Source organism: Molothrus ater, chromosome 5 (assembly GCF_012460135.2).
Source record: "Molothrus ater isolate BHLD 08-10-18 breed brown headed cowbird chromosome 5, BPBGC_Mater_1.1, whole genome shotgun sequence".
Taxonomy (NCBI): domain Eukaryota; kingdom Metazoa; phylum Chordata; class Aves; order Passeriformes; family Icteridae; genus Molothrus; species Molothrus ater.
The window spans coordinates 29,947,336-29,974,543 of NC_050482.2; the positions used below are offsets into that span (position 1 = coordinate 29,947,336).

Genomic DNA, 27,208 nt, shown 5'->3' on the forward strand with positions numbered 1-27,208 from the left:
CAAAACTTTGGCTTTAGTGCAATGGACCATATTCTGCTTGTTAAAGAGAACTGGAGTATTTTGGACTATATACATAGCATTTTCAAAACTTGGACATGCCTAATGTGAACAAAATGCCTACCCATTTTATAACAAATTCACTATATTCAGGTTTGTTGTCAATCCACTACCCAAACAACTTTCACAGCAAAATGTCAAACTATAAAATCAAACACCTTAGACAAAAGCCTTAGAGGGTGTCAAGAGAGGAAAAGCAATTGAGGTTAATATTAATTAAATGACAACTGTATTACAATTATCTTAAAGGTTTATAAATAGCATAAGAATCTGACAGACAAAAAGAACTCCAAGGCAAATATTCAAATACAGGCCTGCTTAATCCCTACAAAGATGGGATTTGACATTATCTGATCAATTCCTTATGTCAGCTATCCACAACACCAGTGACATAGCTATATTTAGTGAAGGTGCTAATAGATATTTTATCAAATGCTGACAGGGAAATTTGTACTTTGGTCCACCTTTTCTCAGCTGGACTGCTGGCTAGTTGTAAAAGATACTTTTCTGAAAACTTGGTTAAGAGAAAAATAGCAGAGTTTAGAAAACTAGACACCTTCCTAGAGCACCTTATGCTTCAAGACATGCTTAAATTCACCAATACACCCACCGGAATGCCTCAAGTCACAGGTATTCACATGGAAGATGAAATTGAATAAACTGATTCAGATTGAGTATTGAGAATTTATGGAATTAATGAAAAACTGCTTAAGACTTGCACACTTTTGAGTCAGTATTTTGAAATCTATGAGAGCTAAACAGGTATCACCAATCAGCATTAATTTATTACATAAAAAGAGGCTTGTGTTCTCCATTGTAAGTTAAAACCATCCATGGACATGACATGGGTGGGAAGACACGCACCTACTTCTGCAGCTGTGCTCACAAGATTTAACTCTGCTCCCCAGATACTTCCAACAGGTGGCAGAGGAAAAATCAAATAATGTATTTTGTTCATTAGGATATTTTGCCCAGATTTGCCACTAAGAAAAAGAGTGCTCCAACTATGCATAATTTTAAAAGACATACTTTTGCACATGACAACTGAGATGGTGGCTTTCTGCAGCTTTGTGGACACAAATGATGTGAACATGTTCAGTAAAAGGCAAGTGCCTCTCTGAGCAGCACTGTTTTCCCAGATTCTGACAGTTTCATTTGACAGCATTAAAAAGATCCTATGCAAGCTACAAAACTACAAGCTCCACCACCTTATAGTAAAGCTGGCATTTATTAGGGTGAAGAAAACTTGGAAGTGAAGTTTCCATGCTTCCAAGTTAAAGGTTCCACACAGCTTCTGCTCCAAAAATTTACAGCAACCTTCAACAGTCTTGGAGGATTTTGACCAACAGCTTGTCATATTATTTAAGTACTTACAGACTACACTTATATTTAAGCAACTATCAGGGACCCTACAGGTGCTTTTATTCTCAACCAGAATATCCTTGGTCCAGAAGTTTCCACAGATGTTTTAGCTAGAAATTCTGCACTATCACTTTGCTGCACACACCTCCCTAGTGAAGGCACAGCATCATGTGACCTGGCATCCATCTCACTGTATTTATTTTCCTCTCAGATCCAAGTTCTTTCACTTCTCCTAGGAACCGCAGCCCCTGGTTAAGCTGGCTGTTACAGCAATACTCACGTTTGCCTTCTTGCTGCAGGCCAGTCTGATGTGCTCAGACATTCCCAGGAGTCGAGCACCACATCCACTGCTGTTGTTAGCTCTTTCTTTCAAAGCACCTGCATCTAGCTCTGTACAGCAACTGACAGGGTTTCATGCTCCCAACTCTTCTTCCATCCACTTCTGTTCTCACATAAGGAATCTGCCAATCCTTCCATCCCTCCCTTCAGCCAGAATGACAGGATTAGCTGGCATAATCACAAACACTCCAGATAACTGCATTTAACATTCTTAAGCTAAGTCCTTAGCATTAGGTCAGCAAAAGGTTTTTAACACAGACAGCAGCGTAAACGCATTTTTGGAAATCTTGATTAAAACTGGTTACCGAACTGGCTTTCTCAGTTTTTTATATACTCAATCCCAACCTTCATTATCTAATAATATTTAACCAAAATTTAACATTAAAAAATCAGGTATTAACAATAGTTTTAGAAATTTTCAAGAGACAGTTTTTAAAAGAAACCTATGTGCATCTAACATTCTGTTTCCCAGGCTCCTAGAAGTGACTATTATCCATTGTGCATTCCCAAACAATATAATACTTCATGTCTGAAGTCAGTTCAGGATTTGAAATAATTAAAAATTTAAAAGTAGCTGGAGCAGATGTTCACAGATTCTGCTATGTCACAGCTAATTTCTCCCAAATGTATCTGTCGATACTCCGATTCATCACAGAAAAACAGTAAACTGGAGTTCATAGCAGCTGTTAATGTAACTACTCCTTTTTTTCCTTGGGAACATTAGTGAAAGAAAGCTTTATAGTCGCTGATAATTTTTAAAAAATCATATCTGTAAATACTCCTATTGTCCTTAGGAGGACCTTTCTAAACATCAGGCAGAATTCACACACTGTGCAGTTAAGTCTGTTTATCTATATGGAGCTGTATTCAACTCCAACTGAGCTCTGGCTGCAGCACTTTTCTCCCTACAGTGGCAAGCAGCATCCCTGTATTCCTCCTATGTCCCCTGACCTTGCTTCCACTGGGCATATACCTTTCCTTTTTGGCCTTAGCTCCATCCAAAAGGTCCCTTTTCAGTCAAGCTGACCTTCTGTCTTATCTGCTTGACTTCCAGCATTTTGGAATTGCCTGCTCCTGTGCTCTTAAAAAAGGGTGTTTAAGAAGTGACCAGCACAGACAGAACCAGTGATTCCCCAAGGATGTGATTTATTAATTTATATGTCTATTTTAACTTTCTACTGTATTCATCTATTCCCATGTTTCTTCACAGCAACTCACCAACAGAATACTACAAAGTTAATAAAATGGAAAAACGTGTGCTTAGGGGCTCACATTGTACTACCACCACTGTTCATAAAGAGTTACAGAAGACAATGGACAACATTTAAGCATCCCATAGTCATATGCTACTACTGTTAAGAAGCCTGTCTGAGAAATTCACAACAACCATACCCAAAACTCTTATCTCTTCTATGCTATACTCAGATTTCATTTCTCCTTTACATGCCTTGAAGATCTACAAGGTTTCTAGATAAAGCATGATGAAAACATCTACAAAACTAAATTCCCCTTTACAAGACTGTAAAATTAGCCTAGAGAGAAACACTGCACTTTAGTCAATATGGATATACCTTAGTGAGACATCTAAAGGAAATAATACCTGAATTTACATGTCTTTGTCAAAATAACAACAACATAGAGACAAGCATGCCTGTTCATCTTACCTACCTTCAAAGTACCTGACGTGCTTGCTTACTAGACAAAACAGGTGCCTGTTTTCCAGATGATTCAAGTATATTTACTTGCTTTGATTTCAGGATGGGGGGGAAAATCTTACAACTGAAACTAGGTGTTTTCTGAACCAATTTATTGCATCAAACAATAATGTCACTGTAATTCTAACACTACTATGTGTGTAGTACATACAGAGACATCAGAAACAAAAGGATAATTTGTTGGACAATAGGAAAAAAAAAGGAAACCGAATAATATCGTCAAATTTTTTCATCTGTTAGGAAAAGAAAAAAATTCTAGATGTAGAATAATGTTAAGGGATTTTGAGAAAATGTCACAAATTAAAATGAAATCAGGAAAACAGTCAAAATTATACTTGAAAATAATTTAAAGCAAGAAGGGGAATACCAGAATTTTCACTTACAATCAGAATCTTACACAAATAATTTCAACAAGCAGAAGGTGAAAATGAACTAATCAGCTACCCTGTAGAGAAAGGCTTAGGATGATCAGCCATCCTCCAAAACAAATGAACAGGGCTTTCTTCTTAATAGAAACTGGTAACAAATCAAAGCACCCAAAAAGGCAAAACTTACTAAAAATTCTCTATATTGGCAGAACAGAGTTACAGAAACACCACAGAGTCCTGTGACTGGTACAGTGACAAAAGCAAACTGCAGAAACTCTTCAAATAAAGAGGATTGCAATGACCTTTTTGAAGGCAACAGATGAGGAAAGGAGGATAAAGGTCTGCTACATCATATCAGACAAGATTTTCATTTTAAAGTTGTGTCTCACATGGGACTAAGTGACCATTATTTGAAGCTGAATATATTTTATGAGCTGACAGATGTAGAAACAGTGATCAATAACAGCCTGGAGGTCTATACATCACACTTCAGATATCTGCAAGCAGTAGTTAAGAGAAGTATACCAAGCAGTAGATGGTTTAACTCAGTACATGTTTCCACTGAAAAAATGTCAAACTTCTGCAGTCCAAAAGACAGAAAGCCATGGGTTTAAATCATTATCTTCACAAAAAGACAAATAAAGGGTAACAGTGTACATCATTTTATATTAATCTCACTGAACCAACTTCATTCATATTTTACCATCCCTTCCATGGGAAATAAGATCACATTATTGACAGTTTTGTGGTGAGTTTTCTTCCAATAATTTATTTATTGAGTTTCAGCCTTGACAACCTTCCATTTTTTCATTTCACAGACATAGGCAATATCAAAAAACTGTATGTATGCCTTCTTGTACACTCCCATATCTCCTTCCAGTGTCTCCCCTAGGCCAGCTTTCCATCTAAACAATCCTTGTCAATGTGGCAATCCTGTTCTGAACAGGAGTATGTCAAGTGCAGACTGGTCTTTGCAAAATTGTGCAAGCCAAGAATCCCATTTGGTTGGTTGGATGGGTTTTGCAAAGCCTTTACTCCATCAGTACTCTCTGCCTCCAACTTCTCACACTTCTGTGACCTTGTCCAAAACCTTTAGTTCTGGGGGTTTCAGCTAAGGCTTTTCTCTTTTTTTTTTTCCACAGCACATACCCATTGAAGACATTTGCTACTGCTACTATAGGTATTTCCAAGATCTAGAGAGTTAAAGGTCCAGGCAAAACCAGAACATGAGCTACAAGCTGCTGATTTGGCAACGTGCTTCTGGTTATGGGACCAAAAAAAAATCCCCAACAACTCCCCACACAAAAATCCTGAAATAAAGCAAAAAAAACCAAAAAAAAAAAAAAACAAACCAAAACCCACCACCAAAACAAATCAAACAAAAAGAACCTCATAGATCAATGATGCACATATAGTGACATAAGCACATCACTGCTGAGAACAAACATATTGAAATCAACACACAGGCATGTGAATGTTTACATATCCTAGATTATTTTTGTAATTATAATTAGAACCTTTTTTTTTTAATTATTATTTCATAGCTACCTAAGAAATTCTGCTGAAATCAGCATTACTAAAGTTAGGGTACCAACTTATTAGAAGCTGGAACACTGCCAATCTGTCCACTCCCAGCTGTCTGAAAGCAAATATATTCATATCTAGCATCTGTTAATGCTTTATTTGCACTGGAAATTAACTAAAATAATAATACACTGCAGGTATTTTATATTTTATGAACTCCCTGGTAAGAATATAATGAAAAAGGAATGGAAAATATTAGCTCTTTTCCCACACAACCTCAACAAAATAGGTTATAAGGAAAGCATAGCATGGCCTACAGCAAAATTCTCCATGTAAAAAAAAATATTTTTAATTCTCTAGCAACAAAGTTACCAATATTATGTTTCCATTTTCTTCTTTAGTGCAGATTGCTACATATGCAGTGTAATGTATTTTAATGAATAAGGATTTTCTTAAGCATACTTTGTTTTAGTATTAACTCCTCAGGCACACAGTAAAACTACATGATTTTACCATTAACTGGAGTTCTCCTTGTATACTGATACACTGCCTCCAGATCTAGAGTCTTCTGGTGGAGCTCCATTATGCATGGGGTCCAGAGTAGCTAAAAGGCCACTCACCTAGGAGGAAGCCACACTTCAAGGCATGAAAAGTCTAAGACAGGCACAGGCACTGACTCCCCCCAGTCCTCCTTTGGTAACAAGGAAAAACAAAATTCAAAGAACATAGGGAAGTAGGAAAGGAGACCAAGTAGGAAAGGAAACAAGACATTTTGAGAAGTCCAAAATTTCACTATGCTGTAAGCTATATTTTAATTTATAGAGAACAACAGACATACAAGGAATGGGTTTCCTGCTCAGAGGGGAATGGCAAGTCAAAAAAGACTCTGTTTTCCTTCTGATGAGGAATACTGCCCTTACAAGGCTTACAAAGAACAAAGGTCACCTGAGACTTCATGCTCGGCAGCAAAAATCCCCTAACAATTCTGTCATGGGCTATTTAACAGAGATAAACCAACTACTGCTGTAGTGTAAGAGTAGTTTGAAAATTTCTATAGCTTTACAATAGAAAATACAGCAGAGACTGAGCACCTTGGGTCATGGGTTAGACTGGCCCTGCCCAGCAAAGCCAAGGGGATTCCTTCCACTGTCTTCAGCTGGCTTTGAGCTCAGGAAAGGCCCCAAGACATTCTTAGAGTGTCTCAACTTCCTGAGATGTTACACATCCCAGAGAAGTGAAATCTCTGAGGAGATCTTCCCAAAGTGTGTAAACTCCTGCTGGAAAGGACTGAAGAAGAGAAAGACAGGCTGCTCTCAGTGGTGCCCAGTAACAGGACAGGAGGCAATGGGCACAGACCAGAACACACAAAAATCCATTTGGAGAGCAGAAAATACTTTGTTACTGCGAGGGTGACTGAGCACTGGCACAGGTTGCCCAGGAGGATGTGGGGTCTCCATCTGTGTAGATACTCAAAAGCTGCGTGGCCACAGCCCTGGGCAGCCTGCTCCACACAGCCCTGCTTGAGCAGGAGGGTGGGACCAGGAGGCCTCCAGAGCTCCCTTCCAACCTCAGCCGTCTGGTGAGACTGACACTGTAGGAGCTATGCTGGATTCACACATGACAGGTGCAGCTAGTGCGCTTTTCCATTGCGGCTTTGTAAATCTAAAACATCTCCACTGATCTTATTGACATACCTGAGTTCAAGGACATGTTTTTTCCTCTTGCAAAAGTATTTAATTAGAAATAATATTTTTGTCCTATTTTCTAAATGAATATGGATACTGGCTTTCTTTTGAAATCACAAAAAGTAATAAAATGGTTTAAACAGTTGGTAAAGTACAGTATAATTCATCTCAGTAGTACAAATGGTACAACACAGTACAAGTACAATAAAAATGCTTTTTATTTGTCATTCCAGTGTGGTACTATCATTATATGTAATTCAAAAGCCTGAAAAATAAGGTTGATGTGAATCATTTCAGCACAGAAAATCCAGATAGTAGAGGCTAAATGGACACTCTTCTGCTAAATAACATTCAGAAGTTCTGCATGCTGAATGGGAGGTTATAGTAAATATTACAGCTCTACGAAACAATCTAGTGCTGGCTATAGTAAAGATATCTTTTAATACGATTTTGAAGTAGGCTAATTTATCTGAATTTTCATATTAAAAAGAAACCTCAGAAGAACAGAATTTATGCTCTGTATGCACTTATATTCTGTAAAAAGCCACACATAAGTATTTAAAATCAAAAAGCAACTATTTGTTTTTATTAACCAGAATGTTGCTTCTCCTTTATATTCTAAAGTGTGCATTTTTTAAAGAACTATGATAAATGAGAAATCATTGTTTTACTGCTAAAAACTGCCTTTTCTTCCTGCAGTACTGATGCCTGCTCTGCCACCCCAAGCCTGCTGGCTGCCCACAGCCCTCAGACTCATGCCATGTTCCAGCCAGCCTGCTGGAGATGCTCTTCCATTTCCCTTCTTCTGATTTACTTCAAGGATGAGATGACCTGTTCAGTCAGTGACTAATCATTTCTCCAAGCTGCAGCCTCTTCTCTGTGCCACACTGAATGCAGAAACTTCTCCAGCACTTGGCTGAACAAGGCAGGGGCTGGCACCCCACTTGGCTACTGATGGAAGTCACCTCAGGCTAGAGGATGAAAGCCCAGGGGAAAAAGTGGCAATTTTGTAAAAATATGGAACTTGGTAAACAGCACAGGCCTAAGTCCACAACGCTTGAAACTACCTGGATTAATTATGAATTTCAGAGTAAATTTAACCCATATTCCTTAAGTTTCTAGATTAAAATTTTGCACTCTTGCTGATGCTTAATTGCTGCTGCAAAGAAGAAGCAGATGGGCTTTCACAGCTCCTTCTCTCTGTGTCAGTAGACCACAAGCGCTGGAGTTTGCAGAAGAGTTTGGGGGAAAAAATAGGTATGAATAAAAATTATGAAGAGCAAGATGAGAAATCCCTTTAATTTTAATCATAAAATTAAAAGTTTCTGCAAGATAGCAAGACAGATCACTGCACCAGAAACCCATGCATGTTATTAAGAGCTACAATGTCGATATTTGCTTTAATTATTTTACTAAAAATCCAAGTTATAGAACCCCTTTACACACACTCTCTCTCCACACCTGCTAACACCAGAACTGTGACCTGATCCAATACAACACTAATGTTTCTCAAAGTTGCTTAAAATACTTGTGTTAGACTGAGAACTTGGCTACAATGCACCAGAAACCCATCAAGTATCCTGTCTCAAAAAAAAAAAACCAAAACAAACAGGTATAAGGAAAAATCACAGCCTGCAGATTTGAGCATAATGGCTCAGATTTTAACCTCTACTGGAGTCTATTGGGATGGATTTAAATAGTTTGCTGTTAGGTTAATAAGTATCTGCAGTGTCACTGGGAGGAAGAGAGTGATGAGAAGAGAGCAATTGCTTCCTGTAAATCAGTCTTTGGTGATGGGAATTATTACTGCACCAGATTTTGGCACAAATATCACTGCTGGTCTTATAGTAACAAAAATCACTTAGTTTGTTTCAAATACACTAGTTCCATTTTAAAAAGAATGCATATAGCTTTTGGAGGTGATGCATTGGTGTTAACGCACTGACTAATGAAAACATTACCATAATAGGATCTGCTGACCAAGCACCAATTCTCTCAGCTGCTAAGACATTGGCAGTCCTTCCACAATTCACTTAAAATAAATGAACTTGTCCTTGTACTTCTTAAGCCAAGCCTGTGGTCTAAAGCAATATTTATAGGTTCAGTAGGAAAGCTTAATCTCTCCTCAATTTGTACTGGTACCCATCACCACACAAAGCATTTGTCTCCACAGAGGACAAAAAAAATTAATGATCTTTTGCACATACCTTCTCAGAATTCTTTAAAATTGCATTGAGCATAGAAAAAAGTAGTCTCTTCCTTCCAGCTCCAAACAATTCTCCACAGGAAGCTCCCATTGACCTAAGATGTATGCTATGGCAGCTGGACTGAGTTTTACATTGTCTACAGCTGAAACATACATCCAACACACTGGCCCATTCATCTGCCCCAGAAGATTGCTGCTTCTTTGAGCCCATTACAGCTAATAGAAAACACAGTGATAATTTGCATTCATTGCCATTCCCCATGCTACCAGCATTGACCTTCACACAAGACAAAACAGTACAAGTTGTCTGAATGGCCTGAAACAAAGGTATGGAGTTAAGAGAGAAGATCAGGGTTTGGTTTTTTGTTTGCTTTGTGGCTTTTTTCCTTTGGCTTACAAAAAGAACCAAAGTCAAAGTAACATTTGTTTTTAAAAAAATATCTAAACCATTCCTTACTAAGTGTTCTTCCCTGAACTAAACATTTAAGAAAAACATGAATAGACAATTGTGCTGAAATTTCCAAAGTGTTGAAAATGTCATTGAACAAGACGAAACAAAGCTTTGCTGTCCAAAATGTAAATGGGCTGAAATTTAATTCCTAGGATTTGGCAGCATGGGAAAGTCTCTTAGGACAACAGTTTAATGCCAGAATCAAGCTTAAAAATCCAGCACTTTCCATTCCTATCTTACACACCTGATATGCATCACAGTAACTGATGCAAGATTAGTCTCACGACTTCAGCTGTCTAAAAGTTCAGTATCTGATCTAATCACCTGGGCTCTGTATACAAAGCCATGGAAGGAGCTGTCCACTTCCAGAAGGCAACTCATCCCATCCCTTCCAGCCCCTCTCAGCACCAAGTGCCTTCTGGAGGTTCCAGTCCCTGCAGCTTGTTATCAAGAGAGCCAAACTGGTGATGTCCACAACTAGTAAATGAAACCCATCAGGTAAATGAAACAGCAAATGGCAGCAGGCTTGAAAATGCTTGGTTATGGTGTGTAACTCTCTCTGCAGTCTGAGTGTTAGCACACATCATGGCATCATGTCACACTATACCAGCCAAGATGCTCTGAAGCAGTGCCAAGCACAAGCTTGGGGCACAGCCCTGATCAGAGGCCATTCCCAGCCAACCATCTGGATGCAGATAATCTGCTGGGGGTGGGAAAGGGGAAGAGACTTCAGCCATGTGAGCCACAAGTGCCACAGGACTGTGCCTGCCCTATTTCATTTACTAGTATAAGTGAAGCCACTTCAGATTGTATTCCCAAATTCTACATGCCTAAAACCATGCAGAATGACTCCATCCTCTGTCACTGAGGGGAAAAATAAAACCAACCAAAAAAGCCCAACCAAAAAAAAAAAAAAAGAAACAAAAATCCCAGAAAGCCTGCTTGCTGGTCACTGAAACAGCCAGAAGTGCTGTACTCTTAACTCTTCTCTGCCAGCTGTCATTAAATCCAACATCACTTTTTTGATTTTTGGTGGCTTTGTTTTAACACCAGCAGAAGAAAGGAAGTGTGGAGGGAAGCACTCAGCCCTGGGGGAGTGAGACACAGCCAAAGGTTCCAGCAGCTGTCACTGCCTGGGCACTTCTACTCAAACAACAGCCTGGCAGAAACAGCCCATCATCTGGTATGAGATAACAAATACCAGGGGAAGCATCATATCCATACATGTTCTGTCTTGAAACAAATACTAAATCCAGCTAAAGAACGGTCTATCAGGCATCATTTTTTCTCAGCACTTATGATTGCTTATCCAAAACCAAGGCTATGGCTCCATGAGCAACACTCCCTAACTGGGGGTAACCCCCTAAGCTGTTTTCCCAATTATAAGCCATCTGTGTTCACTCTGTATTATCCAGTCAGAAGCTACATCTCTTCCTGTTGTTCTGAGCACTGCAAACAATTAAGTTATTCTCAGAACCTGTCCAAATGGAGCCACTGAGCTTTGAACCCCTCCAGCAAAACCAAGTTCAACAAGCACACTGACCTCAATCAGCTCAGACCCTGACCCAAAGACATGAAGACAGAATACAGCTGGCATAAGTATATGAACTCAGAGACAACTTAGCATTTCCACCAATCTGGCCTGGAGAATAAGTGAGAGTCATGCAGCCTCCATTGCCTCTAACTTCCACTGTTTCACTGGAATTTAACTACCCTGTCAATGAGACTCCAATTTACATTCTCTGTCCTTTGGTTCCAGGAATCCAGCCACTGTAAAAATTGTGTGATTCTTATTTTTTTTAAAGTCACTTTAAATAATCTAGATGAAATTAGGAAAAAAATTTCAAAAGCAATTTTTATTTATGTTTTCTGATCTAATTATTTTTCTGGTAGTTTGTCAAGAAAGTGGTATGTTTTCATGTTAGCTATAAATTGAAATATGTACTGGCATCAAATTAGCAACACTCAAAGCTAAGACACTTTGATAATATTAAGAATATCAAACAGGAAATTTCAGACATCAGTGTGCTGTACCAGAACTGCATCTTAATTCAAAGAAGTATCAATGCTCTCTGACAAGGTCAGTGTCCATATGCTCATTCACATTTCTTGACTTTTGTCAAGACTTCCAATAAAAACAACTTTGGAAGAAGTCAAATGATGTGAGTGCTTCCCCACTAACACCCGAATAGAGAATTCCCAACTCAATTTACAGGCAGTACATTACAAAAACAAACTTCAGAGGATCAGGTTTTCAAATTCTGCCAGCATGGTCAGAGATTCAGATAGCCTCAACAAGAGGCTTGAATGCCACACGTATCACATTCCTGAATTACCAATTACCCTGAGTTATCTAATATGCATGGAAATTCTGTGTAGCTGGTTAAAAAAAGTATTTGAATTTTTATTTCCTCTTAATTAGAATTAATCTACTTGAGTAAGTTAATAAGGTTTCATAAAAAGGGATGGTTTGTGTAACTTCTAACACAATTAAATATTAATAAACTCCTGTGAGAGCTAGATCAATGGAGTACAAAACATCTTCCTGAGTTTTATCTTAAAACATGTCATTTTAACCAGCTATGTATTTCTCTACACTCTGTAAGAAGTTTTATACAGCAGCAGAACAGTGATGAAACCACACAGAAAATCTCAACATTTACAGAATAAAGAAGTGTGCGCATCTCATTCTCAATTTTAAGAATGGATTTCACCATTCTGAAATAACTAGCTATCACATATGGAATACACATACATAATCAATCTGAAATACTATATATAGTCCATCTAGATAGTGATTAACCTGAAATTCCCCTTCTCTGGCTCTACTTGCAACAAAACCAGAATACCATAAAACCTAAAGTTAATAATGTGTCCAATCCTAAAATACAAAATAAATCACCTTTTTCCATTTTTTCCTTTAATTCTTTAATGACCTTTTGTGAAATAGCACCCCTAGGTGTCTGGGTTTTGCTGGTTTCTTCTTTTCTCTTAACTAAGGAAGAAGAATCAAAAAATCTGAACCTCCATTTCTAAGCTCAATAACATAAGGTTGGTAGTACTCTCTTCATGTGATAAAGGTGTTGGAGACCCTGGTCAAACATCAGGCAATTGTTCCTGAATTTGTAGCAGCTTGGTCTAAAGCATAGATAATGGAAGTCTGCAGAAAGCTTTGTAAGCAAATATTTTTTTCTTTTTAAATTTTGAAAATAAATATGTGTTCTAAATAAAAACAACACAACTAAACTGAAACAAAATATCCCACATGAAATATTAAGACCTTCTGTTATCAGTTCCCCAGAACACTTGAAAGTTTGAAGTCTAAGTTCCCTGACTCCTCAACCCAACTATTTAATGACCAGTTCTTTCACTGACATACTTACAGAAAGGTTCATATTATTTAATATTTCAAAGCATTCATTAGCAAGAGGCACAACAGTGAAACTTACACTGACATTCCTTGCAGCACTTGCCATCCACGTAGGCCAGAGCAGAGTTCAGAGGACAGTCAGCGAGGGGGCAAACCAGAGCCTCGCACTGCACAGTGCCGTTCTAGGAGAACAAAAGGTGCTTAACTGGGGGTTTTATTTAGCAGTAGCAGAGATGTTCTCAAACACAGGAACTTGCAAATCTATTTTTAAACACAATGAACTTTCTAACAACGTCCAAAAAAGATAGTTTAATGTGGGTCTTTTAATAACTGCAAGAAGAGAAACCATACCTTCAGAATGTCACATACAATCTTTTAACATGAATGATGTGCTCACTGAGATGATAATGATTAATTTTTTTTTCAGAGGCAAACCTATTTGGAGGCAAAACATTCTGCCAATCAGGAAAAATCTGACAGATTACTGTGAAAAGACAACTGCACAGAACAATACTCTGTGTCTGATTTTTTGTTAGAGAGAATATATGTCTAAAAGGTAACAATATTATAGCTGTGAGAAAAATCCAAGACAAAAATATGCAATGAATTTAACTCTAAATTCAAAGAATTTTAAACATTTATCAGCCAGATTTGATGCTATAAAATACTAAAAGCAAAATGAAAAAATGAAAACCCATCCAGAAATATAAAGGTAAAAAAAAATATTAAGCTTAAAGAGACCCATTTAGCCAATTATAGATAGCAGTAAATCAATCTAAGGTGCAGTACACACAACAACCACCTTTTCACTGGCTTCTAATGGCCTTTGGATTAAGGACTTAATGAGTTCAAATGGAATTAAAGAGTTTTATATGAATGGACAGCAATACAGACACCCTAGCTTAGTATCTGGAAGGATACTTGCAATCACATATGGAGTTGTGATACTGGGGAATCTTCCATCCACCAAATCTTTTTCATTGGTAATATAACAAAGCTTGCATATGACCCTGACATATTACTTTTTATTACTTATTGAGAGGTAACCAAAGGCAACCAAAGGAAATCGGGCACAAGGGATCTATTAAATCATTTGCTAAGAAAAAGGCTGTGTTTTTAGAGACAAAAAGCAAGGACTTAAAATTCCAGAGAAACTGTTTGCAACTCAGTGCAATGGAATAACATGAAATCTAAGTATATTCCCTAGCACCAGCGTATTTATTAATACTATTCCTTAGATTTGGAACAGATTTTTAACTTCTTTGTTGTTAGTACCTAGCATACATCTGGAAGTTCTCAATAAACCTATTCAGAGGAAACACTGGAGTTCCTGACTCTCCACTCAAACCATAGCCATACCATGCAAGTGCAGTTCTTACAGCCATCCGTCCAGGATTCAAACTCTCTGTAGGTTGTGCCCTTCATTGTGCAGGTTCTCTCACAGTAGCACTGATCCAACTTGTTCATCCTCTGCTCAGCTTGAGACAACTGTATTTACAGTTCACAAAAATGGTTTTGAATTTTTAAGTGGCCTCCATATTAGTAAAAACACAATTCAAACTGTCCCCAGTACACAGATGAGAGAACACATTTAGGAAAACACAATCAGAGACAATAAAACAATTTAATCATGTTGTATTGTTAAATAAAACATGATTAAACCACCAGCCATTCAGAGACGGAAATTGAGAAGTGAGACACAATGCATTTCATCTTTCTTATCACCCTGACATCAGGGACATCATAAAACAAAATGAGCAGGTCAAGATGGGTACAGCTCCTCATTTCTCATCTTTGTATGGGCACACTGATCAGGAATCTTGCTCCACATAAAGTACTCGCAGACAGAGGGGCCAAATAAGCTCAGAACCGACATTAGTAATTTTTTTCTGTTCTTCAGCCAAGGCATTTCTAACGTTAGTGTATCAAAGCAGCTAGGTAACAGCATTCCAGCAGATATCTAAAGAACTGACATTTAAAATCACAGCAGTCTATTTTCACCTGAACACATGAATGTTTTTGGTGTAATATTCTACAGGAAAGAAAGAAGAAAGTCCTGGTTTGGTTCCTGATTCTTAGTTCCTTGTCTTGCATATATTTTGTCTGAACGCGCCTTTGGCAGCTCAGGTCTTGAAAAGTCTTGGTAAGTTTTGCTGTAATAAACACAGGTATCTATTTCATTCTAGGTTTGATTGATTTATTAGCCTTATAGGTAGAGTTTGGATATCTATGAGCCCTTTCCTTGCTCAGGGATTTGGATGTTCTTTACTATTAAAATTCATGATTCTATAAAAATATTAAAACACAAGAAAACTCTCTCAACTGAGAATCTGTATGTATAAATTAGGCAGAGATATATAAAGACGCAAACATACCATGCAGAGATGTTCTGCACACAGCCATACAAGCATGAATAATCTAAAAATACAGCAAATAAAGACTGGCAATCCCAATTTCTTCTATGAATAGAGTCCTAGTAAACATTACCTTAGCTGATGTTTTTGCTAAAATGTCTTGCAGTTCCATAATTTTCTGCACAAGTCCATGGAAGTCATTACAAGTTGGGCATGCTGGAATAATACAATACATGTTAATAAATTAACTCACAATAGGTTCAATCATGCCAAAGTTGACAAACAATACACTTAAATCCAAGGTTTTAAGAAAGCTTGTAGGACAGAAAGAAGGTAAAAAGCACACCTTTCATTTTATGATACAAGAATTAATAGACTTACTGCGATTAAGATCTGGGCACTGAGAAATAAATCCTTGAGGCATGACAAGTAATTGCACATCTTGCATTATGCCCTATGTGTTAGTGGAGAGAAAACAAAAGGATACATTCTTTTTACCTGTCAAAATTATGTTTTTTCATTCACCATGTAAAACATTAAAGCCCACAAAGAAAAATTACCTGATTTAAAAAAAATACTTATGAATAAACAGCTTCGTGTCTGGACCCAATTCAGTGATAGAAGAATAAGTAGAAATAAAAATAGATGTACAGGCGTACTGAATAATTTTTAGAGACATAAGATTAAATGTCAAGATATAATTATGTGGCAAGAGTTTGGTGGGTTTGAATTCATTGTTATTTTTAGTTAGTCACTGCAGAAAAGCTTGCAAATGACCTTTAAAAAGTAATTTGAAAACAGCTGCAGTTTCAGTTACTTAGAAATACTCTTTTAAATAAAATGCAAATTTTTTACAAGCTATAACTCTTAAATATATTTGAAGACTAAAGAAACTAGAGTCAAGAAAAATATATTAATGCAAACCCTTAATGAGTTTGTGCTGGTTTTGGCTGGAGTAGAGGTAATTTTCTTCACAGAAAAGTAGCTGGCATGAGGTTGTGTTTTGGATTTGTGCTGGAAACATCACTGATAACACTAGGATGCTACAGAAATTACACAACAGCAAGGCCTTTTCTGCTTCTCCTACCACCCCACCAGTGAGGAGGCTGGGGATGCACAAGGATTTGGGAGAGACACAGCCAGGACAGCTGCCCCAGCTGACCAAAGACGGGGTCATATCTGAGACCATAGGGCATCAGGCACAGCATTTAAAGCTGGGACAAGAAGGAAGCAGGGAACGTTTGGAGTGGTGGCATTTGCCTTCCCAAGTAACCATTACAGAGCCCTGCTTTCCTGGGGATGGCTGAACACCTGCTTGCCTATGGAAAGTGGTGAATGAATTCCTTGTTTTGCTTTGCTTTACCTATTAAACGCTGTATCAAACCACAAATTTTTTAGCTTTTACCCTTCCAATTCCCTTCCCCATCCCACCAGGGAGGGAAGTGAGCAAGTGGCTAGGTGGTGCTAGCTGGGGTTAGACCACAACAAATTCTGATGGGGATCCTTCCACAAAGCTTGCAAAATGCTGAGCAACTACATGTCTGTTACACAGCTGCAGAGCTGCATGTTGTTAAGAACTCAGGGAGATTTCAGCATGAAATTCAACTACGATGTCTGGAAAGGGATGATTTCACCCAGAAGAATAGATCCCATGCTTGCTGGCAGATTTTACATGCTTAGTTAAGATATAATTAGTAGCCAGTATGCTGCTCTCCAATAGCAAAGGCCAAAGAGCAATTTCAAAGCAATCCAAGAGCTGTGTTATGATTACAGAAGCACAAACTGATTGAGCACAAACAGATGACCTCCTGAGGTCATCTGCTCTAACTTCCCTGCTCAAGCAGGATCAGCTATAGCAGATTGCCTAGGACTGTGTCCAAACAGCTTCTGACTATCTCCATAGTCGTCCTTCTTTGACAAGTCTCACAGTAGAATTGTTTTCTGATGTGGAGGTGTTTCAGGTTTTGCCCATTGCTTCTTGGCCTGTCAGTGGGCCCTAGTGAGATAAGTCTGGATTCCTTATCTTCATTTCCCTCACATTTATCCACACTGATGAGATCCTCCTGAGCCTTCTCTTCTCCAGGCTGAACAATTCCAAATCTCTCAGCCTCTCATCATATGAAAGATGATTCAATCCCTTTAATAATTTAGTTCACTCTATCTTTCAGGGAATGCATACCTTAAAATAACCATGTGCGGTATTCCTCTGTCCCAGCCAAAAGGTTGTACCCAAAGGTAAGTCCATGAAAGGCTTCTCCACAACTCTTTCATAAATTCTGAAAAGGAACAGGAAAATACAATCCCAGGTTGTTATCATTTAATTTACTCAGAACTCAAATATTCCAAATGTGACAACTTCTTATAAAACAGCACTCTTTACTTACTTATTGCAATCCACATGTAAAATCAAGTGAGAGGCACTGATTGCTAAGGAAAGTCTGTGCCATTTATCATCTGCCAAAATGTATGGGAACACTTCTGTGTGGGAGCGATGACTGCCTGAACGATAATGCAACCTGATTTCATTTCGATGACCGCTGCTTTCCAGCTCCAGGTACCTGTACCATAAATGCATCATCATGTCATGAACCATTCTTTTCAGCACAGCAACATTTTACATAAGACATCTTCTCATCATCATGCAAGAACTATTTAAAAAAAGGCAGAAAAACATGCAGATACAAAGGCAAAAGTAGACCCTTTTCAGATTTCCACTGCATCTCACTTCTCAGCTACAAATAATAGCAGGTTCAAACTTTCATGTAACTACACAAAATTCCAAGCCAAATATGTTTTCCTCTAACAAAACCATTTTCCATAACATGATCTGAATTACACTATTATAAATAATTGCCTGATACAATGAAAGCACAATAGGAATACTCTGAAGGTCTGAATGCACAAAAGACAACTCCAAGTTCTGCAGTAGCCACATCATTAGTAATTACCAAGGGAAGAAAAGACTGAGACTGAACACTGCTTTGTTGGCTTTTATATGAACTGTTACATCTTCTTTCATTTTCTGTAATAAAATTTCTCTGAAAATATATAAAATCAAGAAATGCTAACTCCTCAGAACAATTTATATATGTGTATTTATTTGCTTTGTTAAATTATGTGTATTTGCAGGGTGGGTGTACACACACATATATACACATCTATATATGTATACACATATATATGTAAATATGGATATATATTTACCAAAAAGCCAGCAGTGCAGCTGTGCTACATGCATCTAGCAGATTGCAAATACAAGCTTTGATGGTGAAATTCCAGCTGTTCAATTTAAAAAGCACTCCACAACCAAACTCAGTTCTTAGACAGGCTGTCTCACATGTCGGACATCTTCTGGGAAAAAGCCTGACTAACTGTTTGTCTTTTTAAAGTACTAGGTTTCTCATTTTAAAATTCCCCAAGAAAATTATTTTTACACAGGAAAGAGAAACGGAAATAGAGATTCTCTAACAATCATTTGCAACCCAAAGTTAAAGAGCAAGGAGAATAACAGATGGGGTAAGATACACAACAACTGAGAGAATGGACAATTCATTTTTGTCTATTTTTGTGGCTACATCTGCAATCAGACATGGCAGTGGCTTGTAAGCTGAGTGCATGTCATGGGTGGTGCCATTTACTTTAACAGACTATCTATATTAAGGAATAGAAAAAGACAATGATTGTGGTTTTGAAGAGTAAAAATGAGACCAAATCAAAACTATCCTGTACAATCATCATCCTAGGAGAAGGCTGGGCTTACTGCACATTCTTGCTTCCTTCAGGGTGTTCCACAGTGGAACATACCTAGCAACAGCACAAAAACAACTAGTTTTTTGCAAAACCAGCAAAGGACAATTTCTTCTTCCTCCCCAGTATTAAGAAAGCAGTTAACTAGAGTCAGATATAAATTTTATAATCAATTTACCTCCTCATCACCCAAAAATAATTTTTGCATTGGCAAGAAGTGGAAACTAATTGAAGGCCTGGCTGGAAAAATTGCACAACAGTGGCAGGACATCAGTCAACTTAATAACCTCCTTCATAACTCAAGCTTCGAGGATAAAAATAAGGTTACTCTCAACCCAAAAGAGAAGGGGAACATTAGAGAATTTGACTCCTCCAGCAACTTTTAAGTGTCTCCACCCAGCTGCAGAAAATAAATGGAAAACAAAAGGCATGGATATGTTGAAGCATTCATTACCTGCTGGTAGCACTAAGAGCTCTCCTTCATTCCAAGTCAATAGCAGAACTGATGGCAGCACACAAAGATGCAGGCAGGGAAGAAACTACACTACTAGACATACAGTCACCACAGAAAGTCTAAAACAAACATTTGTGTTGCCCTTATGCATGTAAGATAATGAAATCTCTGCAGATGAACCATGGATTTTCCAATAGAAAGAAGACATTGCTGTATAAATTTCATGAATTAAGAACTGCTGAGAGAGGATGCTGACAATCAATGATGCTGTAATAAGCAAGAAAATTTTCCTACACAAAGCTGCACAGAAACTGTGGACACTTGTGGTTTTGTTTTAATGGTGATTAACACACTGTTTTGATAGTCATAGACAATATCTTTTGTTCTTCCATTTGGTAAACTAACAAATATAACTACCTTTGAAATGAGAAAACATGCATCAAAATGAAAAAGAAAATAACAGCCATTAGGAGAATTATTAGGAGAATCATTTATGGTTTATTAATAATCTGTAGAGGCAGCAGCAAAACACAATTAGAAAAGCAAGTAAAATGACAGCCAAAGCAATACTGCTTTCAGCTTGAACAAATGCCATGATGCTGAAATACAGACGTGAAAGTGAATCATTTCTACTCAATTTTTTTACAAAATGCTGTGCTTGCTATTCCCCTTTTCTACATTTGTTTAACTGCCTGGACTTACCCAGTTCTGTCTCAGCCTCATGAGTTTCAGGAGATAGAACAAGACTCAGCAGTGACAAACATATATGAGTGAAAATGCAAAGTCTGCCCACAGTGAGGCTTCTTGTTCCATCCATGAGGCTCTAACACTTGGGTACATGGTTTCCAAAGGTTTGGAAGAATCTTTCAGAAAATATGATAAGCATTAACAAACAGACCTGGATTTTAGAAATTCATGTCTGGTGACAAAACCACTCTATACTTCTCGGTACAGTCCAGATTACTCATCATTTGAGAGAAAAAGGAGGGTGCTCTCAACTCCTGAAGGACTTGCTCCCAAAAGAAAGAGTAACTGCATTGTACTGCAGTCTTCTCCTGGCCAAGAATCTCATTACTGAAAAGCTTCAGGGGAACCTCATCAGCTGAATCACCAGCTCCTTGTCCACATCAGCCTAGCCCAGCCCAGTCATTGCAGTGAGAGCAGCAGCCAAAGATATCCCATTTTAAACATCACTGTTGCTTCTCCCAACAGCTCCAAGGTCTTCTATGCTGCAGAAGGCAAATGACTATTGGGAGTGAAAAATAAACCACAATGAGACACCCAACACAACAGCAGAACCTGCACCTCTCTTTCTAAAATCTGTAATCTCTGTGGTTGTTTAATCAATACCAGCCTACCTGATTTTAAGTCCCCCCAAACAACCACACCCACCTTGGGTTAAACTTGGATTTAACTTCACAGGGAGATTATATGTGCTTATGTTTTGCTATGTTCAACATGCAGAGAAGAAAATGCCAACCTGGAAAAAAAGATTGCTACATCTCTGTAGATCACTCTGTGTGTGCACAATCACTGCAAAGGCAACAGCCAAGGCCACAGCATCAGATCAGCTGCTCTGCCTGGAAACCAGCCAGCCAGTGATCCCTAATGTACTGACTGTCTTTGTAAGAGGAAGAAATTTGTTTTGAATGCCCTGGAGGAATCTGAGACAGAAAACAGTGATGCTTGCTCTGCTGCTCAGCACTGATCTATTGTAACTTCTAGGTAAGAGCTGGGACTCAGCAGATCTGCTCAGCTGTGGAGCTCTAAAGACCATCCACAGGGCATGTGGTCACTCCAGCCTAGGCACAACCCACTCTTTGCGAGGTGACAGAGGAGCACAAGGGAGACTCTGAAGTAAAAGTCAGGATGTACAGCAAAAAGTTAGAGATTTAGGGGGTGAAACACCAGCTGGTCTCAGTGCCCACAGCAGCAGTCTTTGAGAAAAGGGAGCTATGGCCATTCCAGCTAACAGGCAGTGTTGGCAACGCCAGGTCTTGGATGGCTCACTTGTTCATTTGGCATCCTTTCTCATACAACAAATGCACACACTTACTCCACACAACTAATAATTTCAACTTGCATTTACACCATGTAGACAAGTACTTCAGAAGCTAAAGGCAAAATATCATGTCTGCTGCTTATGAATTTATAACAGGGTGGTGGGGTTTCTTAACTTTTCCTACTCACATTTATAGGTATAATGCTAAAATATTTCTTCATGGCTCTTTGGCCTATACTGAAAAAAAGGCAAATAAATAAAATTAAAGAGCAATATGTACTTAAGAAAAAAAATTAAAATCCTTATCTCCATTACTTATAAAAAAAATCTTTATCTGAAAATTTTTGCTGTCAAAGTTGTGCCTTTTTTGTTGTTTATTAACATAAAACATTAAAAAAGAAAAAGGAGATCCTACAAAGTAGGCCTCATTGCACAATAGCAGCAAGCAATCCTGCTAGGAGTAGATTATGAAGATATAAAAGCAACTCATGCAGCACTACCACATTCAGTAATGCATTATTCGTTATTTTCTGTGGTATCATGACTGGGTGGTCAGGAGCGTGAGTTTTATTCTTCTATCTTTCAGAACACTTAATTTGGAAGTAACACTAAGTGTTATGAAACACTAAGTACAAGTTTTTATTGCTTAGTGCATCCCCTAGAACAACATGGCACCAAAATATCCCCAGACAGATTATAATTTTTTCAACCGAAATGATTCTATGGCTATATGAAAAGTCAATTGGTGGCTTCATTTTACCTGTAAGAATCTAGTTCCCACCTCTCACTCACATTACTGCTTGATCTTACTGGTTTTATCCTTTTCCATCTAGAGCTCCACCTAGACAAGAGAAGACTAGCATTTTTATCAGAGAATTATTAGTTAAAAATTTTTCTTTGCTTTTCTGGATTAGTTGTAGCCCTTAGTGCAAGTGCACAATGGGCAGGAACGCCACCAATTCCATTTCTCACCCTTCCTTTTGCTGAATGTAGTTTTAAAGGTGGACTGTCATTTTCTGATTTAGGGCATTTTTGTTCAAAAACATTGATCCATTCATTAAAACCAAATCTTTTGACAGAAATAAACATTCTCACAGCAAAACTTGTGGGGCCTAGGATGTCATCCTTGCTAAAATGGGAGAAAGAGAGAGCAAATATAAGATTCTCTGGAAGACTTTCTCAAATATCTTTAATGCCATGATTATTACCTATATGAAAGCAGAAATCCCAAGTGACAAGAGCTCAAAAATTAGAAGATCCATATCGACACAGATTATATAAACAGCAGAACAGCAAAACCATTCTCTCAAATTTCTATTATAAAACTGGTGCTCCACTTCAACTCATATCCATCTTGATGATCTCTCACACTTTTTCCCTGAAACTGGTGGGCTTTTCCACACTGACTGGTGGAAACAGGCCTGGGCCAATGCTGCTTCACAGACTGCCCTGACATCATGTGCAAGGGTACTAACTGCAGGAGACAAAAGCTTGCCAACAAGATGCTAACAATTATGCAAAATGGACAGCAGCAAGCCATTGCTCCAGCCTGGGCACTGTTTGGTCTACTAGCAAGCCCTTGGCAGGCACTGCCAACAAATCTGCATCAACACTGCATCAACTGGAGAGAAAAAAAAGGAGAATGTCAATCCTCAGGGCACTTGTCTAAGGTGGAAAAAAAAAAAAAAATACAAGTTCCCGCTCCAAACCAGGCAGAGCAGAAATTAACCTTGTGAGGAAAATGCCTCTGAAGCACCCCAGTCAGACACCAACTGATCATTCTGGCATTTACATCTCTCTTGTTTATTTTCTTCCACCACAAAAACACTCATGCACTTCAGCTTTGTTCCAGCACAGCACTGCTCCTTGTACTGGACAGATATGGAGAACAGCTGTGGAGGAGGAAGGTGCATGCATGATGTGCTCAGGTGATGGAGCCAGCACTGGGACGTGCATGGAGGAACACCCTCCCTGTTGGGATGCTCATGGGAGAGAACGGCCAGGCAAGAGATAACAGCAGGGCAGAGAGGCATCATCCACACACATGCACCTGCACAAGCTACTGCTGCACAGCTTCTCTCCACACAGAAAGAAGCACAAGGTAGCAGCTAGAAGTGAGATTGCAGTACCCTGATGTGGAAGTGGAAGTTAGGAAACAAACACGTGAGGCTGTTCAAATCCTTTCCAAAACTGCGCCACTCAGTGTCTGTGCCTGATTCAAACTAATAAAGCAGGCAGGGAAAAAAATGTGTGTCAGTAAGATATTGTTCTTATCAACTCCTTGCAGCCCCTCATCTGATTTCATTGGGACTGCTGTGGTCTGGAAGCCTTTGAAGTCAAGACCCTGCCTCTCACCTGAGAGACCTCTTTGCTTACCTCCCACATTTTGAGGTCAACCAAATCAGGGAGGCAAAATCTTGCCTTACCCCCACTGCAGTGTTCATAGCTTCTGCTGGGTTTAGTGCTATGATCCAAGAGCCCATGGCCATCACAAAAGCAAGATCCTCCAGCCCATCCAATGCTACTGCTGATGACAAGGCAAGGCTCCCAGCTGGCCTTTCCACAACCCTTATGGGAGCTCAGAAGGAGCCAGAAGCAAGAACTGAGGTCTCACCAAGCTTTTCAAAGCACTCCAAGGAAAGCTGTTCTTGCAAAAGGTGTGGGCTTGGTCTTGGAAAAATTCAACCCCAATATTACAGCACACTGCCCTTGCCGTTCCTATTTGGGCCATGCATATGAAATCAAATTCCCAAATTTAAGAAATAATTCTGAAACACTATTTCATGTCTTTGAGCAATTGCTCTCATTCCTCTCATTTCTCTCACTAGTTTCATTTATCAATATATAATATATATTCCATTTTGTTCTCACTAATATATATTCACATTCCCAGGAATATGACTCTTGCCTGCCTGAAGCTTCCTCTTCTACTAAAAATCAACAAGGGAAGAACTTTCTCAACTCAATCACTGTAAAAACAAATGGCATAAACCATGACTCTCATTCCCTTTTCTTGACAAATTTTCTCCAAGGAGAGCAAGAGGACTGTAAATACAATAAAGAACTTTCTAGTAGATGTATTAGTAAAAGAAAAAGGCAGTTTCAACATAACTGTTTCTACTTCCGACCCCAAAAGAATACAGATTTCTCCGTTATTTGTTTGCTCATAGAAAGCCTTATAAACAACATAGGAAGAAAAACAAAATCTGTCAAAACTCACATTTCAGCTATTTCAGTGCCAGTTTTCAACATCACAGGAAGAAACAAATCTTCTGTCTCTTATTCAAGAAGGCCTGTCACTAATCTCAATTCAAAAGGTTCCAAATGCATATAAGCATTCTGTAAGATGTTCTCAGGCTATTCACCCTGGATTAGCTGGCACTGGACAGGCTGGCCTCACTTGATTTAACAAAAAGTTATGGAACAGTTAGGTGCATGAACTACAGAAACTTACATCCTACTGCCAATTATTTTTCTTTTTCTTTGGTCAAGAGTATAAGCTAAACTGAAGCAAAAAACCCCATATCCAAGCAAGAGTGACATGGCATCAACCAATTTTATGATAATCTTTGTAGCCAACACTCAAAGAAACACATCATCCCTAACACCACGAAGGCATTAAACAGAGTGTAACACAAAATAGCTGCTTTACAAATATTTCCATCTAACACCATGCTCAAGGATAGAAGTTAAATCTCCCAAACCAACGCAAACGAGGAACTTTTTTCTTTTGGGATAAAGAGCCTGGTCAAGCTGTCAGTGTCTATAGAGAGAATCCTTTGTCCCACAGAATCTTCTCACGCACTGGAAAAGCAGTGAATGAATGAATGAATGAATGAATGAATGAATGAATGAATGAATGAATGAAAATACCTTTTTTTGGCACCTTTGATGAAACATGCAAACTGCATCAAAAGAATAGAAGACTGACACCAGAGAAGTTTAAAATCACTACAGGAATTCAAAAGCTGTTACAAATAAATTCCAGTGTGTTCATAATTATTATCAGACCAGCAAGAAACAGAAACTAAGATTTAATACCAAATAAACAAAATACAGAACACTACCTTCTCTCTTCCAACAAAGAACATCATGGAGTGTTCTAAAAGCAGAAATAAGCTACTGCCTCTTTTGGCACAGGGAACAGCCATATACAGCTTTAATGTTTGAAAATTAATCCCATATTACCTAACATCTGCTCTGCAGTTATTGGCTTAAGTGGCGAATATTGGCTTAAGCGGTAAATACTGAAAGCTTTTCTCAGTGTAAGAGTTTTGCAGCAGATTTTGTGGTGTCAGAGAGGACACTTCACACTGCAGTCCAGAAATACTGACACTCATACATCAAAAGCAGGGAACGTACAGTTCCACCTCTATTTTAATACAATGGTCAAATGAGAGAACAAAATTCATGCATCGGGAATTCACCTCTGGCAACTTATCTCCTTGTAGCATAAATCAGTACGAGAGAAAATGTCACAGATAAGTTCCTCCTACATACTGAAAGAGGTTTGAAACGGTTGTACAGTACAGCCCATTTGACTGCAGATAATCACAAGACACCAACTGCTGTGAAAACAAATGCTAAGGAAGGCAGAAATTGAATAAATTAGTAGAGATACAAATTAAGTGTAGGAAATGCCTGTCCATAACATACTATTGATTTCAGATCTCTGTTGCAGGATATAAAAAGCAGTAACCAAAGGAAAGAATCTTTAAACTACAACCCAGCAGCTTCATCCTTTAAGGGCTTAATATGAAGTATCTCAAGAGATATGAATGCAAGATTAGTTACATAAAGCCATCTAACCACAAAAGGAGGAAAAAGCTTTATTATCATCAGCTCCACTGTTGATGATTAAATGAAAATATATGACGGAATAGCAAGACCAAACATATATTACAACTCCACCACAGAGTAAAACAATCTCTCTGCTGGTTCTTCCATCAAGAAGAAGGTGAGACAAATTCAGAACTGAGGAGGATAACACAGCCTTAACTGAAAGATGAAATACAGAGCAATCAATGTTTAACAGTGATTCTACTCAGATTTTAGGTATCCCTTCATTAACACAATTGAAAATATTTACCTTGCTACCATGAAGTACAACACATTTTAGGCAGGGCACTCTCTCTGGTCAAGGTAAAGCCCTGAAGCCAAGAAGACATTTATAACTTCTATCTTTCAGGCATATGTCATATAAATCTGCCATATATAAAAGATGTGTTCAGCTGCTTGAAATTCATCTGAACTATTACTGATGTGTAATTTGAATTCCCTGACACCACAAGAATTTTTTCTGAAATTATCACCTCCACACTGTGCCCAAAACTACCACTGCCTGAACTCCTTGGCTGCTCTAATCAGTGGGGAAAATCCAATGTCTGTGGAAATGTATGGGCAAGTTAGGAAAGGACAGTTACAGGTATTGTTTCAGATTCTTTCACTTTAAGACTAATTTTAAAATATTTTAATACATTAAATACTATAGAAATGCATTATCATTGTAAGAGGGGAAGTCAGCTTTGATACTTAATTAGGAAAAGAACAAAGCATTTAAGTGAGTATGAAAAG

General features: G+C 38.3%; 1 protein-coding gene across 1 annotated transcript in view; it reads right to left on the reverse strand.

Annotated features, from left to right (window-relative positions):
• The window catches only part of NELL2 (neural EGFL like 2), a 134,566-nt gene that overhangs the window by 86,243 nt on the left and 21,115 nt on the right, over nt 1–27,208 (reverse strand). The window contains exons 4-9 of the mRNA XM_036400325.2: nt 17,816–17,989; nt 17,611–17,707; nt 15,813–15,885; nt 15,565–15,647; nt 14,437–14,565; nt 13,157–13,259 (exon numbers count right to left, since the gene is read on the reverse strand). Coding sequence (XP_036256218.1) covers nt 13,157–13,259; nt 14,437–14,565; nt 15,565–15,647; nt 15,813–15,885; nt 17,611–17,707; nt 17,816–17,989 — 659 coding nt within the window. The remainder of the gene's footprint in view (nt 1–13,156; nt 13,260–14,436; nt 14,566–15,564; nt 15,648–15,812; nt 15,886–17,610; nt 17,708–17,815; nt 17,990–27,208) is intronic.